General features: G+C 48.2%; 1 protein-coding gene across 3 annotated transcripts in view; it reads left to right on the top strand.

Moving 5' to 3' along the window:
• Positions 1 to 18,657, top strand: part of CPT1A (carnitine palmitoyltransferase 1A) — a 522,885-nt gene that overhangs the window by 109,430 nt on the left and 394,798 nt on the right. For all 3 annotated transcript variants that reach the window (XM_069223030.1, XM_069223032.1, XM_069223031.1), the window contains exon 5: positions 15,622 to 15,723. In XM_069223030.1, coding sequence (XP_069079131.1) covers positions 15,622 to 15,723 — 102 coding nt within the window. The remainder of the gene's footprint in view (positions 1 to 15,621; positions 15,724 to 18,657) is intronic.

Here is an 18,657-nt window from a genome sequence, read left to right on the forward strand (position 1 = left end):
AAGGGGTACTTGCACCTTGCACCAGGCCCAGTTATCCCTTATTAGTGTATAGGGTGTCTAGCAGCTTAGGCTGATAGATAATGGTAGCTTAGCAGAGCAGCTTAGGCTGAACTAGGAGACGTGTGAAGCTACTACAGTACCACTTAGTGTCATAGGCACAATATCATAAGAAAACACAATACACAGTTATACTAAAAATAAAGGTACTTTATTTTTATGACAATATGCCAAAGTATCTTAGAGTGTACCCTCAGTGAGAGGATAGCAAATATACACAAGATATATATACACAATAGCAAAAATATGCAGTATAGTCTTAGAAAACAGTGCAAACAATGTATAGTTACAATAGGATGCAATGGGGAAACATAGGGATAGGGGCAACACAAACCATATACTCCAAAAGTGGAATGCGAACCACGAATGGACCCCAAACCTATGTGACCTTGTAGAGGGTCGCTGGGACTATTAGAAAATAGTGAGAGTTAGATAAATAACCCTCCCCAAGACCCTGAAAAGTGAGTGCAAAGTGCACTAAAGTTCCCCTAAGGACAAAGAAGTCGTGTTAGAGGAATAATGCAGGAAAGACACAAACCAGCAATGCAACAACTGTGGATTTCCAATCTAGGATACCTGTGGAACAAGGGGACCAAGTCCAAAAGTCACAAGCAAGTCGGAGATGGGCATATGCCCAGGAAATGCCAGCTGCGGGTGCAAAGAAGCTTCTACTGGACAGAAGAAGCTGAGGTTTCTGCAGGAACGAAAAGGGCTAGAGACTTCCCCTTTGGTGGACGGATCCCTCTCGCCGTGGAGAGTCGTGCAGAAGTGTTTTCCCGCCGAAAGAACGCCAACAAGCCTTGCTAGCTGCAAATCGTGCGGTTAGCGTTTTTGGACGCTGCTGTGGCCCTGGAGGGACCAGGAGATCGCAAATTGGACCAGGAGAGAGAGGGGACGTCGAGCAAGACAAGGAGCCCTCTCAGCAGCAGGTAGCACCCGGAGAAGTGCCAGAAACAGGCACTACGAGGATGCGTGAAACGGTGCTCACCCGAAGTCGCACAAAGGAGTCCCACGTCGCCGGAGACCAACTTAGAAAGTCGTGCAATGCAGGTTAGAGTGCCGTGGACCCAGGCTTGGCTGTGCACGAAGGATTTCCGCCGGAAGTGCACAGGGGCCGGAGTAGCTGCAAAAGTCGCGGTTCCCAGCAATGCAGCCCAGCGAGGTGAGGCAAGGACTTACCTCCACCAAACTTGGACTGAAGAGTCACTGGACTGTGGGGGTCACTTGGACAGAGTCGCTGGATTCGTGGGACCTCGCTCGTCGTGCTGAGAGGAGACCCAAGGGACCGGTAATGCAGCTTTTTGGTGCCTGCGGTTGCAGGGGGAAGATTCCGTCGACCCACGGGAGATTTCTTAGGAGCTTCTGGTGCAGAGAGGAGGCAGACTACCCCCACAGCATGCACAAGCAGGAAAACAGTCGAGAAGGCGGCAGGATCAGCGTTACAGAGTTGCAGTAGTCGTCTTTGCTACTATGTTGCAGGTTTGCAGGCTTCCAGCGCGGTCAGCAGTCGATTCCTTGGCAGAAGGTGAAGAGAGAGATGCAGAGGAACTCGGATGAGCTCTTGCATTCGTTATCTAAAGTTTCCCCAGAGACAGAGACCCTAAATAGCCAGAAAAGAGGGTTTGACTACCTAGGAATAGAGGATAGGCTACTAACACCTGAAGGAGCCTATCAGAAGGAGTCTCTGACGTCACCTGGTGGCACTGGCCACTCAGAGCAGTCCAGTGTGCCAGCAGCACCTCTGTTTCCAAGATGGCAGAGGTCTGGAGCACACTGGAGGAGCTCTGGACACCTCCCAAGGGAGGTGCAGGTCAGGGGAGTGGTCACTCCCCTTTCCTTTGTCCAGTTTCGCGCCAGAGCAGGGGCTAAGGGGTCCCTGAACCGGTGTAGACTGGCTTATGCAGAATTGGGCACATCTGTGCCCAACAAAGCATTTCCAGAGGCTGGGGGAGGCTACTCCTCCCCTGCCTTCACACCATTTTCCAAAGGGAGAGGGTGCAACACCCTCTCTCAGAGGAAGTTCTTTGTTCTGCCATCCTGTGCCAGGCCTGGCTGGACCCCAGGAGGGCAGATGCCTGTCTGAGGGGTTGGCAGCAGCTGCAGTGAAACCCCAGGAAGGGCAGTTTGGCAGTACCAGGGTCTGTGCTACAGACCACTGGGATCATGGGAATGTGCCAACTATGCCAGGATGGTATAGAGGGGGCAATTCCATGATCATAGACATGTTACATGGCCATATTCGGAGTTACCATTGTGAAGCTACATATAGGTAGTGACCTATATGTAGTGCACACGTGTAATGGTGTCCCCGCACTCACAAAGTTCAGGGAATTGGCTCTGAACAATGTGGGGGCACCTTGGCTAGTGCCAGGGTGCCCTCACACTAAGTAACTTTGCACCTAACCTTTACCAGGTAAAGGTTAGACATATAGGTGACTTATAAGTTACTTAAGTGCAGTGTAAAATGGCTGTGAAATAACGTGGACGTTATTTCACTCAGGCTGCAGTGGCAGGCCTGTGTAAGAATTGTCAGAGCTCCCTATGGGTGGCAAAAGAAATGCTGCAGCCCATAGGGATCTCCTGGAACCCCAATACCCTGGGTACCTCAGTACCATATACTAGGGAATTATAAGGGTGTTCCAGTAAGCCAATGTAAATTGGTAAAAATGGTCACTAGCCTGTTAGTGACAATTTGGAAAGAAATGAGAGAGCATAACCACTGAGGTTCTGATTAGCAGAGCCTCAGTGAGACAGTTAGTCACTACACAGGTAACACATTCAGGCACACTTATGAGCACTGGGGCCCTGGGTTACCAGGGTCCCAGTGACACATACAACTAAAACAATATATATACAGTGAAAAATGGGGGTAACATGCCAGGCAAGATGGTACTTTCCTACACAACCCCCCCCCCAAACGAAGGACAATAAGACTAGCCGTGACCTGATGAGTCTTCATTGTCTAAGTGGAAATATCTGGAGAGTCCATCTGCATTGGAGTGGCTACTCCCAGGTCTATGTTCCACTGTATAGTCCATTCCCAGTAGGGATATGGACCACCTCAACAATTTAGGATTTTCACCTTTCATTTGTTTTAGCCAAAGTAGAGGTTTGTGGTCTGTCTGAACAATGAAGTGAGTGCCAAACAGGTATGGCCTCAACTTCTTCAGAGCCCAGACCACAGCAAAGGCCTCCCTCTCAATGGCAGACCAACGCTTTTCTCTAGGGGTCAACCTCCTACTAATAAAAGCAACAGGTTGATCCTGGCCCTCAGAATTAAGTTGTGATAGGACTGCCCCTACTCCTAATTCAGATGCATCAGTTTGGACATAGAATTTTTTAGAGTAACAAGGGCTTTTCAGGACAGGTGCAGAGCACATGGCCTGCTTCAGCTCCTCAAAAGCTTTCTGACAGTTTGCTGTCCATAATACCTTTTTAGGCATTTTCTTGGATGTGAGGTCATTAAGAGGGGCTGCAATGGAGCCATAGTTCTTAATGAACCTCCTGTAATACCCAGTGAGGCCTAGGAAGGCTCTCACCTGAGTCTGAGTGGTAGGGGGAACCCAATCAATAATTGTTTGGATTTTCCCCTGAAGTGGTGCAATCTGTTCCCCACCAACAAGGTGTCCCAGATAAACCACCTTACCCTGCCCTATCTGGCACTTTGAAGCCTTGATAGTGAGGCCTGCCTTTTGCAGGGCCTCCAAAACTTTCCATAGGTGGACCAGGTGATCATCCCAGCTGGAGCTAAAGACAGCTATATCGTCCAAATATGCTGCACTGAAAGCTTCCAGCCCTTGCAGGACTGTGTTAACCAACCTCTGAAAAGTGGCAGGTGCATTTTTCAAACCAAAAGGCATTACAGTAAACTGGTAATGTCCTCCAATGGTTGAAAATGCAGTCTTAGGTTTAGCATCTTCTGACAATTTGATCTGCCAATACCCTGCAGTCAAGTCAAAAGTGCTTAGATACTTGGCAGATGCCAGTGTATCTATGAGCTCATCTGCCCTGGGTATAGGGTGAGCATCAGTTTTGGTTACCAAGTTAAGACCTCTATAGTCTACACAAAACCGCATTTCCTTCTTTCCATCTTTGGAATGGGGTTTTGGTACCAGTACCACAGGAGAAGCCCATGGACTGTCAGAGTGCTCAACAACTCCTAGTTCTAACATTTTCTGGACCTCTTGCTTTATGCAGTCCCTGACATGGTCAGGCTGCCTATAGATCTTACTTTTGACAGGCAAGCTGTCTCCAGTATCTATAGTGTGCTCACACCAAGAAGTGGTACCTGGCACAGTAGAGAAGAGTTCAGAGAATTGATCTAGGAGATTTATGCAATTGTCTTTCTGCTCAGCAGTAAGACAATCAGCCAAAACTACACCTTCCACCAGAGCATCTTGTTCTGTGGAAGAGAAGAGATCAGGTAGAGGATCACTGTCTTCTTCCTGTCCCTCATCTGTTGCCATGAGCAGGGTGAGATCAGCCCTGTCATAGTAGAGTTTCAGGCGGTTGACATGGAGCACCCTAAGGGGACTCCTGGCAGTGCCTAAGTCAACTAAATAGGTGACTTCTCCCTTCTTTTCAACAATTGTGTGGGGACCACTCCATTTATCTTGGAGTGCTCTTGGGGCCACAGGCTCCAAGACCCACACTTTCTGCCCTGGTTGGTACTGAACCAAAACAGCCTTCTGATCATGCCATTGCTTCTGGAGCTCTTGGCTGGCCTGAAGGTTTTTACTGGCCTTTTTCATGTACTCAGCCATCCTTGATCTGAGGCCAAGTACATAATCCACAATATCCTGCTTAGGAGCTTTTAAAGGTTGTTCCCAACCCTCCTTTACAAGTGTGAGTGGACCCCTAACAGGGTGTCCAAAAAGAAATTCAAAGGGGCTGAAGCCCACTCCTTTCTGGGGTACCTCCCTGTAGGCAAAAAGGAGGCATGGTAGAAGGATATCCCATCTCCTGCGGAGTTTTTCAGGGAGACCCATAATCATGCCTTTGAGAGTTTTATTAAATCTCTCCACCAGTCCATTTGTTTGTGGATGATAGGGTGTTGTGAACTTGTACGTTACACCACACTCCTTCCACATGGCCTTTAAGTATGCAGACATGAAATTGCTTCCCCTGTCCGATACTACTTCCTTTGGGAAGCCCACCCTGGAAAATATTCCCAGGAGGGCCTTTGCCACTGCAGGTGCTGTAGTGGTCCTTAAAGGAATAGCTTCAGGATATCTTGTGGCATGGTCCACTACCACCAAGATAAATCTATTGCCTGAAGCAGTAGGAGGGTCAAGGGGGCCAACTATGTCAACCCCTACCCTTTCAAAGGGAACCCCAACCACAGGCAGTGGAATAAGGGGTGCCTTTGGGGTGCCACCTGTCTTGCCACTGGCTTGACAGGTTTCACAGGACTTACAAAATTCCTTTGTGTCCTCAGACATCCTAGGCCAATGAAACAATGGAACCAGTCTGTCCCAAGTTTTCATTTGACCCAGGTGCCCAGCTAGGGGAATGTCATGTGCCAGGGTTAGGAGGAACTTTCTGTATTCCTGAGGAATCACTAATCTCCTGGCAGCTCCAGATTTAGGATCCCTATGCTCAGTGTACAAGAGGTTGTCCTCCCAGTAAACTCTGTGAGAGTCACTGACATCCCCATTAGCCTGTTTGACAGCTTGCTGTCTGAGACCCTCTAATGTGGGACAGGTTTGCTGTGCCACACTCAGCTCCTCTCAGGCAGGCCCCCCTTCACCCAAAAGCTCAGCAGTGTCTGCTTCCAGCTCCTCTGGTGTAGGTTCTGCACAGGGAGGGAATTCTTCTTCCTCAGAAGTTGAATCCACTGTAGAGGGAGGGATAGTAGGAAGTGGTTTGCTTCTACTAGCCCTAGCTTTAGGGAGCACTTGGTCCATTGTTCCAGGATCCAAGCTTCCCTGTCCTTTTTGCTTTTTGGCCTGAGCCCTTGTCAAAGCAAAAATATGCCCTGGGATGCCCAGCATTGCTGCATGGGCCTCCAACTCCACATCTGACCAAGCTGATGTCTCCAAATCATTCCCTAATAGACAGTCTACAGGTAAATCTGAAGCTACCACAACTTTCTTTGGACCAGTAACCCCCCCCCAGTTGAGATTTACAACAGCCATGGGGTGGCTAAGTGTGTTGTTGTGAGCATCGGTTACTTGGTACTGGTGACCAAGTAGGTGTTGTTCAGGGTGGACCAGTTTCTCTATGACCATAGTCACACTGGCACCAGTGTCCCTGTAGGCCTGAACCTCAACACCATTTATTAGGGGTAGCTGCTTGTACTTATCCATATTAAGGGGACAAGCAACTAAGGTGGCTAAATCAATAGCCCCCTCAGAGACTAACACAGCCTCTGTGGCCTCCCTAACAAGGCCAACCCCAACTAAGTTACCAATAGTGAGCCCAGCTACTCCCTTGGATTGGCTATTAGTAGGTTTGCTCCCACCACCACTGCTATTAGTAGGGACACTAGGTGTAGCAGTAGGGGTTGTAGTGGTAGGAGGCTTGGTGCCTTTCTTTGGACAACTGGGATCTGTTGTCCAATGGCCTTTTATTTTACATAAATAGCACCATGGTTTCTTTTCCTTGTTCTGATTAAAAGAGGATTTGGGCCCACCACCCCCACCAGAGTGTTTTTGTGGGCCTGATGAAGACTCATTTTTAGATTTGTCCCCACCCTTGTCAGAAGACTTACCATCCTTCTTTTTGTTGCCATCTTTGTCACCCCCTGTATGAACTTTTCTGTTCACCCTTGTTCTGACCCATTTGTCTGCCTTCTTTCCCAATTCTTGGGGAGAGGTCAGATCAGAGTCCACCAAGTACTGGTGCAACAAATCAGACACACAATTATTAAGAATATGCTCTCTCAGGATCAAGTTATACAGGCTGTCATAATCAGTAACTTTACTGCCATGTAACCACCCCTCCAAGGCCTTCACTGAATGGTCAATGAAATCAACCCAGTCTTGTGAAGACTCCTTTTTGGTCTCTCTGAACTTTATCCTGTATTGTTCAGTGGTTAAGCCATAACCATCCAGGAGTGCATTCTTAAGAACTTGGAAATTATTAGCATCATTTTCTTTCACAGTAAGGAGCCTATCCCTACCTTTTCCACTAAATGATAGCCATAGGATAGCAGCCCACTGCCTTTGAGGGACATCCTGTACAACACAGGCCCTCAAGTGCAGCAAACCACTTGTTAATGTCATCCCCCTCCTTATAAGGCGGAACTTTCTTGTGCAGATTCCTGGAATCATGCTCTTTTGCAGGATGACTATGGGGAATACTGCTGCTGCCACCATGGGTTTCTAAACCCAGTTTCTGTCTCTCCTTCTCTACTTCTAAAGTCTGTCTATCCAAATCCAGCTGTTGCTTCTTGAGCTTCAGTCTGGTTTGTTCCACTCTCAATCTATTGAGCTCCCTTTCTAACAATCTGTCATCAGGGTGGGTGGGAGGGACATGCCTTGAAACAGAAGTATGGTGAGAATGGACAGAAGGAGACCTGTCCCTTACAGAAGCCACTCTAACAGCTTGGCTAACAGAAACATCACTACCAGTATGGTGAGAATAAATGCTTTTGCTATGTTGTGAGACAACACTATTTGTATGGTGTGGCTCATCATCATTACCAACTATGCTAGACTGTCTAGTAATGGGCAGGCTAGGAAGTTTCTTTCCTGAATCTTTTCCTGGGGGAGTCCCTGGATCAGATTGAGAACCATTAGCTACTTTTTCAACAGATGGGGCACTTCTAGCCTTATCCTGTTCTCTAAGCATGTTAAGTAACAGTTCCAAGGAAGGATTCTTCCCTACACTCAAACCTCTCTCTACACAGAGACTCCTTGCTCCTTTCCAGCTAAGGTGGTCATATGCAAGTTTGGACAGATCAACATTTTGGCCTGTGCCAGACATTTTTAGAGAGAGTTAAAGTGATAGTAAAAGATAAAAAGTTTGTCAGAGCTTTTAGAAAGACAGAGAAAAATAACTTTTTAAACTTTTTAGAACTGTTTAGAACTTTTTAGAAAGTTAGAAGTACTTTTCAGCACTTAGAAAAGAGTGAAAAGAGGAAATGCAAAACTTTTTGGCTATGTGTATATACACTGACCTTGTTTTGTATATTTTTCTCTTATGAAAAGTACAATGACAAGAGTGGTAAGTAGTCTCAAAGCACTTATCCCACCGCTGCACAACCAATGTAGGAGGCTGGACTGGCTTGTAGTGAGTACCAAGGGGTACTTGCACCTTGCACCAGGCCCAGTTATCCCTTATTAGTGTATAGGGTGTCTAGCAGCTTAGGCTGATAGATAATGGTAGCTTAGCAGAGCAGCTTAGGCTGAACTAGGAGATGTGTGAAGCTACTACAGTACCACTTAGTGTCATATGCACAATATCGTAAGAAAACACAATACACAGTTATACTAAAAATAAAGGTACTTTATTTTTATGACAATATGCCAAAGTATCTTAGAGTGTACCCTCAGTGAGAGGATAGCAAATATACACAAGATATATATACACAATAGCAAAAATATGCATTATAGTCTTAGAAAACAGTGCAAACAATGTATAGTTACAATAGGATGCAATGGGGAAACATAGGGATGGGGCAACACAAACCATATACTCCAAAAGTGGAATGCGAACCACGAATGGACCCCAAACCTATGTGACCTTGTAGAGGGTCGCTGGGACTATTAGAAAATAGTGAGAGTTAGATAAATAACCCTCCCCAAGACCCTGAAAAGTGAGTGAAAAGTGCACTAAAGTTCCCCTAAGGACAAAGAAGTCGTGTTAGAGGAATAATGCAGGAAAGACACAAACCAGCAATGCAACAACTGTGGATTTCCAATCTAGGATACCTGTGGAAAAGGGGACCAAGTCCAAAAGTCACAAGCAAGTCGGAGATGGGCAAATGCCCAGGAAATGCCAGCTGCGGGTGCAAAGAAGCTTCTACTGGACAGAAGAAGCTGAGGTTTCTGCAGGAACGAAAAGGGCTAGAGACTTCCCCTTTGGTGGACGGATCCCTCTCGCCGTGGAGAGTCGTGCAGAAGTGTTTTCCCGCCGAAAGAACGCCAACAAGCCTTGCTAGCTGCAAATCGTGCGGTTAGCGTTTTTGGACGCTGCTGTGGCCCTGGAGGGACCAGGAGGTCGCAAATTGGACCAGGAGAGAGAGGGGACGTCGAGCAAGACAAGGAGCCCTCTCAGCAGCAGGTAGCACCCGGAGAAGTGCCAGAAACAGGCACTACGAGGATGCGTGAAACAGTGCTCACCCGAAGTCGCACAAAGGAGTCCCACGTCGCCGGAGACCAACTTAGAAAGTCGTGCAATGCAGGTTAGAGTGCCGTGGACCCAGGCTTGGCTGTGTACGAAGGATTTCCGCCGGAAGTGCACAGGGGCCGGAGTAGCTGCAAAAGTCGCGGTTCCCAGCAATGCAGCCCAGCGAGGTGAGGCAATCACTTACCTCCACCAAACTTGGACTGAAGAGTCACTGGACTGTGGGGGTCACTTGGACAGAGTCGCTGGATTCGAGGGACCTCGCTCGTCATGCTGAGAGGAGACCCAAGGGACCGGTAATGCAGCTTTTTGGTGCCTGCGGTTGCAGGGGGAAGATTCCGTCGACCCACGGGAGATTTCTTCGGAGCTTCTGGTGCAGAGAGGAGGCAGACTACCCCCACAGCATGCACAAGCAGGAAAACAGTCGAGAAGGCGGCAGGATCAGCGTTACAGAGTTGCAGTAGTCGTCTTTGCTACTATGTTGCAGGTTTGCAGGCTTCCAGCGCGGTCAGCAGTCGATTCCTTGGCAGAAGGTGAAGAGAGAGATGCAGAGGAACTCGGATGAGCTCTTGCATTCGTTATCTAAAGTTTCCCCAGAGACAGAGACCCTAAATAGCCAGAAAAGAGGGTTTGGCTACCTAGGAGAGAGGATAGGCTACTAACACCTGAAGGAGCCTATCAGAAGGAGTCTCTGACGTCACCTGGTGGCACTGGCCACTCAGAGCAGTCCAGTGTGCCAGCAGCACCTCTGTTTCCAAGATGGCAGAGGTCTGGAGCACACTGGAGGAGCTCTGGACACCTCCCAGGGGAGGTGCAGGTCAGGGGAGTGGTCACTCCCCTTTCCTTTGTCCAGTTTCGTGCCAGAGCAGGGGCTAAGGGGTCCCTGAACCGGTGTAGACTGGCTTATGCAGAATTGGGCACATCTGTGCCCAACAAAGCATTTCCAGAGGCTGGGGGAGGCTACTCCTCCCCTGCCTTCACACCATTTTCCAAAGGGAGAGGGTGTAACACCCTCTCTCAGAGGAAGTTCTTTGTTCTGCCATCCTGGGCCAGGCCTGGCTGGACCCCAGGAGGGCAGATGCCTGTCTGAGGGGTTGGCAGCAGCAGCAGCTGCAGTGAAACCCCAGGAAGGGCAGTTTGGCAGTACCAGGGTCTGTGCTACAGACCACTGGGATCATGGGATTGTGCCAACTATGCCAGGATGGTATAGAGGGGGCAATTCCATGATCATAGACATGTTACATGGCCATATTCGTAGTTACCATTGTGAAGCTACATATAGGTAGTGACCTATATGTAGTGCACGCGTGTAATGGTGTCCCCGCACTCACAAAGTTCAGGGAATTGGCTCTGAACAATGTGGGGGCACCTTGGCTAGTGCCAGGGTGCCCTCACACTAAGTAACTTTGCACCTAACCTTTACCAGGTAAAGGTTAGACATATAGGTGACTTATAAGTTACTTGAGTGCAGTGTAAAATGGCTGTGAAATAACGTGGATGTTATTTCACTCAGGCTGCAGTGGCAGGCCTGTGTAAGAATTGTCAGAGCTCCCTATGGGTGGCAAAAGAAATGCTGCAGCCCATAGGGATCTCCTGGAACCCCAATACCCTGGGTACCTCAGTACCATATACTAGGGAATTATAAGGGTGTTCCAGTAAGCCAATGTAAATTGGTAAAAATGGTCACTAGCCTGTTAGTGACAATTTGGAAAGAAATGAGAGAGCATAACCACTGAGGTTCTGATTAGCAGAGCCTCAGTGAGACAGTTAGTCACTACACAGGTAACACATTCAGGCACACTTATGAGCACTGGGGCCCTGGGTTACCAGGGTCCCAGTGACACATACAACTAAAACAATATATATACAGTGAAAAATGGGGGTAACATGCCAGGCAAGATGGTACTTTCCTACAGTCTGTCCCTAGGTAATGGATAGAGACATGTTCTCAACGCAAAGCCGGTATAATAGCAGTGGAGCATTTTGCCCCTGAGCTAGGGCACAGGGGAAAGGCACATGACTTGTGCCAGTTAACTTATAGTCCAGACAGCAACCTAAAGCTGGGCAGGGCCGACATTGCGCCCTCCAAGCCGGTAGGTCCGCTGCACATATCTAATAGCATATTGTGGGTGTATAGTGAAATATAAAAGTGGTCATCTGACACCTGTAGCCCCCGATAGTGGCCACCCTGCTGTATCACCAGTTCAAAGGGTGCCAATGGCAATACAAATAACAGAAGGGATGGGGCAGTCTTGTAGAGTACCGCGCTCCACAGCACACACCTCCAAGATCATGGTCCAGTTTGTATTCTAGCTATCGGCTGGGGTAGAGGAGTTTGGTCCATTTAACAAATACTAACCCCATCCCCAGGAGCACAGCATATAAAAAGTCCCACCACTGAGTACTGAACTCTTTCCATATATCCATGGACAGAGCCAGGGCATTTGGCGGAAGCGACTCCTGTTTATCAAGGATACGGATCATCTGGTGAATATTCAGCATTGTGCTGCAGGTAGGTATAAAGCTTGTTTGATCAAGGTGAATCAGTTTACACGTGTGTGGCAAATTCCTGTTTTCCATTATCTTACTCAGGATCTGGTCATCCGTGTTGAGCATGGATAGAGGACGATAGGAGTCCATCAGTAGTGGGTCCTTGCCCTTATTCTTGAGAGACACTATCAAGGCCCTACACAAGGTAGTGGGGAGCAGGCCCAATTGCCATGCCACATTGAATACAACTCCCAACAAGGGGCGAGGGCAACCATGGTCTGGGCAAAGTAAAATTCCAGAGGCAATCCATCTGACCTGGGGATCTTCACCCTGGCCATCTCCTTTATAACTCCCAGGACTTCCTGTATGATGATCTCCGCCCCCAGGCACTCGGTCGCAGCCGGGTCCAGGTTTGGAGAAAAGGAGCCCGCTATGTAGTGCAATACCTCATCGACCTCTGCACACACTGCATAGAGCGCTCAGTAGTAGCACCAGAGAACCGCATTGATGTCCTCCTGCACAAGCCCAAGCTGATGTGTAGAAACCTGAAGGATGGTGTCCCCCCCCCCGCCTACTTCTGGGGAAGCTAGGCCACCGTATTCCCCAGTTTAATCCTCTCCGCATGGGCCTTCACAATCTAAGCCCTGTAATCATATTGGTCCAGTTTTCTACCAATGTAAACAATTTCTCATGTTCGATAAGCTTCTGTTCTCTACCTGCAGGCTTTTCATCTAGCTCCAGAGGGAGCCCTGTGAGGACCGATTCCTGTTGATGTGTATCTGAGTGCATTTGGGTGTGCATCCTCACCTTGTTATAGATACAGTAGCTGCGCACAACCACCTTAAAGGCCTCCCACTTGACCCCCTCAGAAGAGGCCGAGCCCTTGTTATCGATCAAAATATTTGTGATCCTTTCAAGAAGAAAGGACCTTAATGCCCGGTCCTCCAACAGGACTGGGTCTAACTGCGAAATTGGATGCAGGCCCTGCGGGGACATCACTGAAAGGTGCCCAAAAGGGTACAATGGTAAGAGTTTTTCTGCGCCAGGTATTAAACATCCGCCATCCTCTCACGCACTGTATCACAATCCAGCACCTTGTCCAATCTGACCTCTAGGTCATGCAAGCCCTAGTGATACGAATACATCCACGCTCCAGGTTTCCTCACCTTCGAGCAATCTATCAGGCTCCAGTGTTGCACGGAAGGCCACTGCCAGTCTAGTCGCAGACGCCAAGCGCTGCAACGGGGTTGGGATCTGGCTATATTGATTTCCTCAGCACAATTACTCTCCACCCACAATACAAACATACAGCAGCATGGAAGGAAGAAGGAGAGTCAAGCTGTCCAAAAATGAAGTTTGATCAGTATTGGGAGCATATACATTAGGCAATGCAACTTCATTACTGTCCGGCTGTCCCAGCATCAGGACAAATCTACCCTCTGAGTCAATAACTGCCTTGTGTAGTTGGAATGGCAAACCAGGTTTGATCCATATGAGAACCCCCCTCATAAATGCAAAGTATGTGTGTAATATAATTGGCCTTTCCATCTTCTGTGGAGTGCCCTGTACTCTGTGTCAGTCAGGTAAGTCTCTTGCAGAAATGCAACCTGCGCTTTTCTCCGTTTTATGTAAGACAGTACCTTATAGCGTTTAGATGGAGAGGACAGTCCCTGTTCATTCCAGGTTATCAGCAGGAGTCTATCAGCCATTCAACAAAGAGTCCGTGTGATCTAGGCACACAATTCCCCAACCCAGGAGATCCACCAGAGCCACAAGTGCCAGGCCCTCAATGCATTCACACCTGGCAGATACCAAAGGGCAAGCAAGCAAAGACCCAAACCCCCCATACTCCTCTCCCCCTCCATAATCTTTCCCTCTGTACTGAGACATGAATACAAACTGTCAAGACACCATCAACCAGGGCCCAACAACAGTGGCCAACCAGGTCCACATCAAAACTCTCAAGAGAGGCAGGAGGCCGACCAGACCAACAGTTAGATAGCAAACAACACAATAATGCAGGCTGCACGAAGTCCAAGCACGTCCTGCCCGTTAAAAAGAGGGGAAATGCAGTAAGTCAATATGGCTTTACTGGATATTCCATGATCACCTCTCCACATTACTGAACAGATAACAGTCGCTTCCCATTAGGAGGTCAAATGATGCGTCCGCCATACCTAGGGTAACCCCGGGAGAGTGTTTTTATAGACCAGGCAAGGTGGAGTCCTAGGAACTTGAGACAGCTCCTCTACGAGAAGATAGTTCACCACCTCAGCAGCTCTTGTTTGTTTTCCAGCTGCCTTCTGCTTGGTCAGACGGTTCGGCCTTTGGTGTCTAGAACGCCCACACCTCTGACGCTTTAGTCAGTAGGGGTCAGTAGGCTCTGGGCGCACCATCTCTTTATCATAGTTTTCCAGTCAGTCCCATGCTGCAGCAGTCTCCAGAAAGAAATGGGTCTTGTCCTCAGCCTTTACTTTCTAGTGGCCTGGAATATTAGGCAGTAGGGCTGCCACAGTTTACTGAGCCACCTCTAAACATAGAGGAACAAGGTGCGCTGCCTTTACACCTGAAGGGTAAAGTTGGTGTTGTGGAGGCTGGCTTGCTATAGAAGAAAGCCCCTGCCTGAAAACGAAGAAGGCGGACCTCACCCGGATGGGCAATGGGCCCCAGGCCTGGATTGGGGTGGGGTGGGGGGGGGGAATGGTATAGGGACCCTATGCGCTTGGTCCAGTCCGTAGACTTATAGAATTTGGACAGTCCCTTAGGGGGCAGTTTTCCAGGAAATAGAGCATGGCATCGCCCTTCACTCCCTCTGGCAGGCTGACAGCTATAATATTATTGTGACTGGCCCTTCCCTCCTGCTCATCGAGCCGGGCAGTTAGCTGCTTTGTGTGCGTCTTTAGGGCCGTGAGGCGAAACCTCCTTGGCCTAGGCTCAGGCACCAAAGTTTTAACTGTTGTTTCCAAGGATGACACTCGTCCATCCACCTTCTTAGAGTTGTCACTGAGCAAGCTAAGTTCGACGTCAATGGATTCTGTCTTGCAGTCCAGGTGCTCTCCAGTAGCGTTAATCACAGTCAACAGTTGTTCCAGTTTGGAGTTTATAGAGGAGATGTCTCCTCTCCCTGCTTGATATCCTATTGGGGGCGATCGATGGGGCATCATCCCTGGCCCTCTGTGCGTGCTTCATGTCTGACATGAGTGAGAGAATGGGCAAGATTCCCCCCAAAAACATTACAGGCAGCCAAAACTGGTGCCACCATGCGTCACAGTACCTTTGTCCTTGCTGGTCCCCAAGGTGACGATGTCAGGGGGATGCACAGCCACTAATATTCTCTGGGGAAAGCATTGAGGAGCTCAAGCTCCAAGGTACCTACAGCATGGTGGCCAGCTCCTCCCCCCTAATAATGTGTTCAGTTATATTAACATTTGCATCCATTCGGATATCTCTTTTGTGCAGAGGGATAGCATAAGTGCAACCTGTGTTTTTTTTTTTTTCATTTTTCATCCAGTAATCTATTTGGGAAATGTAGGAGTTACTTATTCATTATAGTAGTTTATTCACTCAAGACACACGTGTATTTGCTCTGTGATACACTTTTGGCTTACAACATGATGAGGACATAGAATGTCTTTTGATCAAAGATTTAAAGTACACTGGCTTAGGTCACAAGTTTGATGCAATTTAATGATTTTTAAAATTAATTTGGGATTAGTGCTGCATGCCTCATGAATGAACAGTGGTTCAGTTGAATAATTGTCTTGGTGTTTTGTTTTCTTGCAGGCAATGGTAAAGGTTTTCTCAGGTCCTAAACCAATGCTGTACAGTTTTCAGACTTCTCTGCCGCATCTGCCAGTTCCGTCAGTAAAGGACACTATGAATAGGGTACGTTGTTCAGTTTTTAATGCATTGGCGATTACCTGTTTCTATAATGTTTTAACTTGGTGGGAGAAGGAAATAATTACCTGTCTACACTGATAACTTGTCATTCATCAACATCGGAAGACTCTTGTTGGAGTTTAACTTATGAGTTTTGATTTCCCCATTGTTCCTCTAGACATTCGACCTTTTCTTACAACTATTTGAGAATTAACAATCTTGAACAACATTTTATTATAAAAGTGTTGCACTCCTTAAAATAGTTCATGAATTTAACCTTGAGTCAGTAGTTTCTTTTTTCCTCAACAGGTATACATTTTATTTCAATAAAATCATAGATCGTATGTCAGAAATCCTATGTTTATAACAGTTGACTTTCAATCTCAATAAAGTTACATCCTCAAACCCCCAGTTTCCAGCCTGCACTTTTTAGTAAATTTTATATATGTTTTTCTTAAGTGCAATGAGATCAAATCATTTACAACATTTGAAGCACACAAGTTATTATTAGTCATTCATTTTACAGTTTTAGTTAGACAAAGGCAAGCATCTATTTACATGCTGAAATCCAACATTGATTATTTATCCTGAGATTACTTTAAATGTGTTTGGTGTCTCGGACACATAAGGATTATATATAAAGAAAAGGGTAAAAGAATAAGCTGTAGCTAGTGAGTTCAAGTAGAACCATATAGCAAGTACCTATCAAATGGAAGTTTTCATGATCTTTCATGAATGGGAGGAAAAAGTACAAAATTGAAGTGGGAAGGAGTACCAAATTTCTGTAGCATAATCCCCCCTCCTCCCCCCCCCCCACCAAAAAAAAGACGTTGACAATGTGCAATGTCTTTTGGAAGCTTGAAACTTAAAAAGGATAGTCTCATAACTCTGAAAATAAGAAACAAAATGGGCGGTGGGCCCGTGTGGATGCTCCCTCTAACAGGCTTTGGGGCCCACCATCTCCCTGGGTCTTATTTTATATGGAGCAGGGGGGCCACGAGCCCCCTCCCCCCGCACCCTGGGGATCACCAACTCTCTGGGGCTTTGCTTTCTTTCTTTTTTTTTTTCAAGAAGAAGGGGGGCCCTGCAGCCTCCCTCCTGGAGCCAATACTGGCCATGTTGACCACCACCCCCCAAGGTCGGCTTCTGCTATGTACCGGGGTGCCCACCCCGGGACATAGCTGTTTGCTCTTACTTGGCAGGTGCTTTGACAGCTCCTGCCAAGTCAGAGCAAACACACTGCTTCCAGTGGGCGGGAAATGTCAAAGTGCTCTCGTCTGCTGGAAACTGAGGTTTCATCTCTTTCTCTGCCCGCAAAAATGCGGCAGCAAAAGAGATGAAACGATTGCTCTTGCACACAAGGAGCTGCATGTTTAGCAGCTCCCTGTGTACAAGAGCAGTGCCGGCTCCCGCATGAGGCGGGAAGCCGGCTGGGACCGCGGGTCCTTGAGGTTCTCCCTGTGGTCCCATTGCACACTGGGGCCCATGGAGCATGGGGTCCCGGGGCCCAAATCGGCCCAGGGAGGGCCCTCTGCCCCACTGAATAGTGGTGGGTCCCAGGAGTGGGGTCCCCGTGGCCGAAATTGAGAGGGGGAGGCCATGCAGCCGCCCACCTGGACACTGGACATCAACCCTATGAGGTAGCACTTACTCACTAACCAGTAGAAAGTACTCCAGTTGGATAAACATTTTGTGCAGAACTGTGGACTCTTGTTGGATAAGTGAGCAGGTGAGCTCCTGTTCCGGCCGTGATGCTAATTTCATGGAAATTAAACCTCAACAGGAAGCACTTACAAATATAGATGTAGCAGGTGCCTTAGTTGAAGCTCACTTCTTGAAAGGACTAATGATTGTAACCCTAACTACTGGGTTAGGCAAAGAAGTGTGTGTTCGATGGCATATGTTGCTGCAGATACACATGTTTGGCACAGTCCGCTGCCTGGTGTTGGGCTTGGAGTATTACAAGTTGTTTTTCTTCGAAGAAGTCTTTTTGGTCACGGGACCGAAGGACTCCTCCCTCTTTGGCTCCATTGCGCATGGGCGTCGACTCCATCTTAGATTGTTTTTTTTCCGCTGTCGGGTTCGGACGTATTCCTTTTCGCTCCGTGTTTCGGTTCGGAAAGTTAGTCAGAATCTCGGAAGAAAGCGTCGGTATTGTTCCGTTCGGTATCGGGATAGTTAGGTACATCGACACCGATCATCGGAAGACTTTGGGGCAGTTTCGATCCCCCATCGGGGCCTGGTCGGCCCGACCGCGTGCGACATCGAAGCCGATGGAACGGACCCCGTTTCGTTTCTGCCCAAAATGTCACAGTAAGTATCCTTATACAGATCAGCACTTGGTCTGTAACTTGTGCTTGTCCCCCGAGCACAAGGAGGATACCTGTGAAGCCTGTCGAGCCTTCCGGTCCAGAAAAACACTCCGGGACCGAAGAGCCAGGCGTCACCAAATGGCGTCCACGTCGACAAAACAACGTTTCGACGACGAAGAGGAAACATTCTCGGTTCCGGAATCAGAATCCGGAGACTCCGACGTCGAACAACAGCAACAAACTGTGAGTAAGACGTCGAAAAGTAAATCCATCGACAAACCAAAAGCCCAGGGGACGCCACTGCCAACAGGCCATGGCTCGACCCATAAATCAGGCGACCCGTCGAAGGGGCCGAAAAAGGGCACGCCCATAGCGAAGACACCCGACTCCGGTTGAGGGACCGCCATGGAGCAACCTCGGAGCCGAGAAAGCGGCTCCGAGAGACAAAAACAAGATACCGGCACCGAAAGACATCGGCACCGAGAATCCATGCCGAAAGGAACAAAAATTCTGTCGGTGCCGAAACCGAAAAAAGATTCTCTCTCGGCGCCGAAAAATACCACACCTTCATCCTACTCAGAGGAACAAGGACTAAGTGGCCAAATGCACAAATTTGGACAAGAGCTCC

This window comes from Pleurodeles waltl, chromosome 3_1 (genome assembly GCF_031143425.1).
Source record: "Pleurodeles waltl isolate 20211129_DDA chromosome 3_1, aPleWal1.hap1.20221129, whole genome shotgun sequence".
Taxonomy (NCBI): Eukaryota; Metazoa; Chordata; class Amphibia; order Caudata; family Salamandridae; genus Pleurodeles; species Pleurodeles waltl.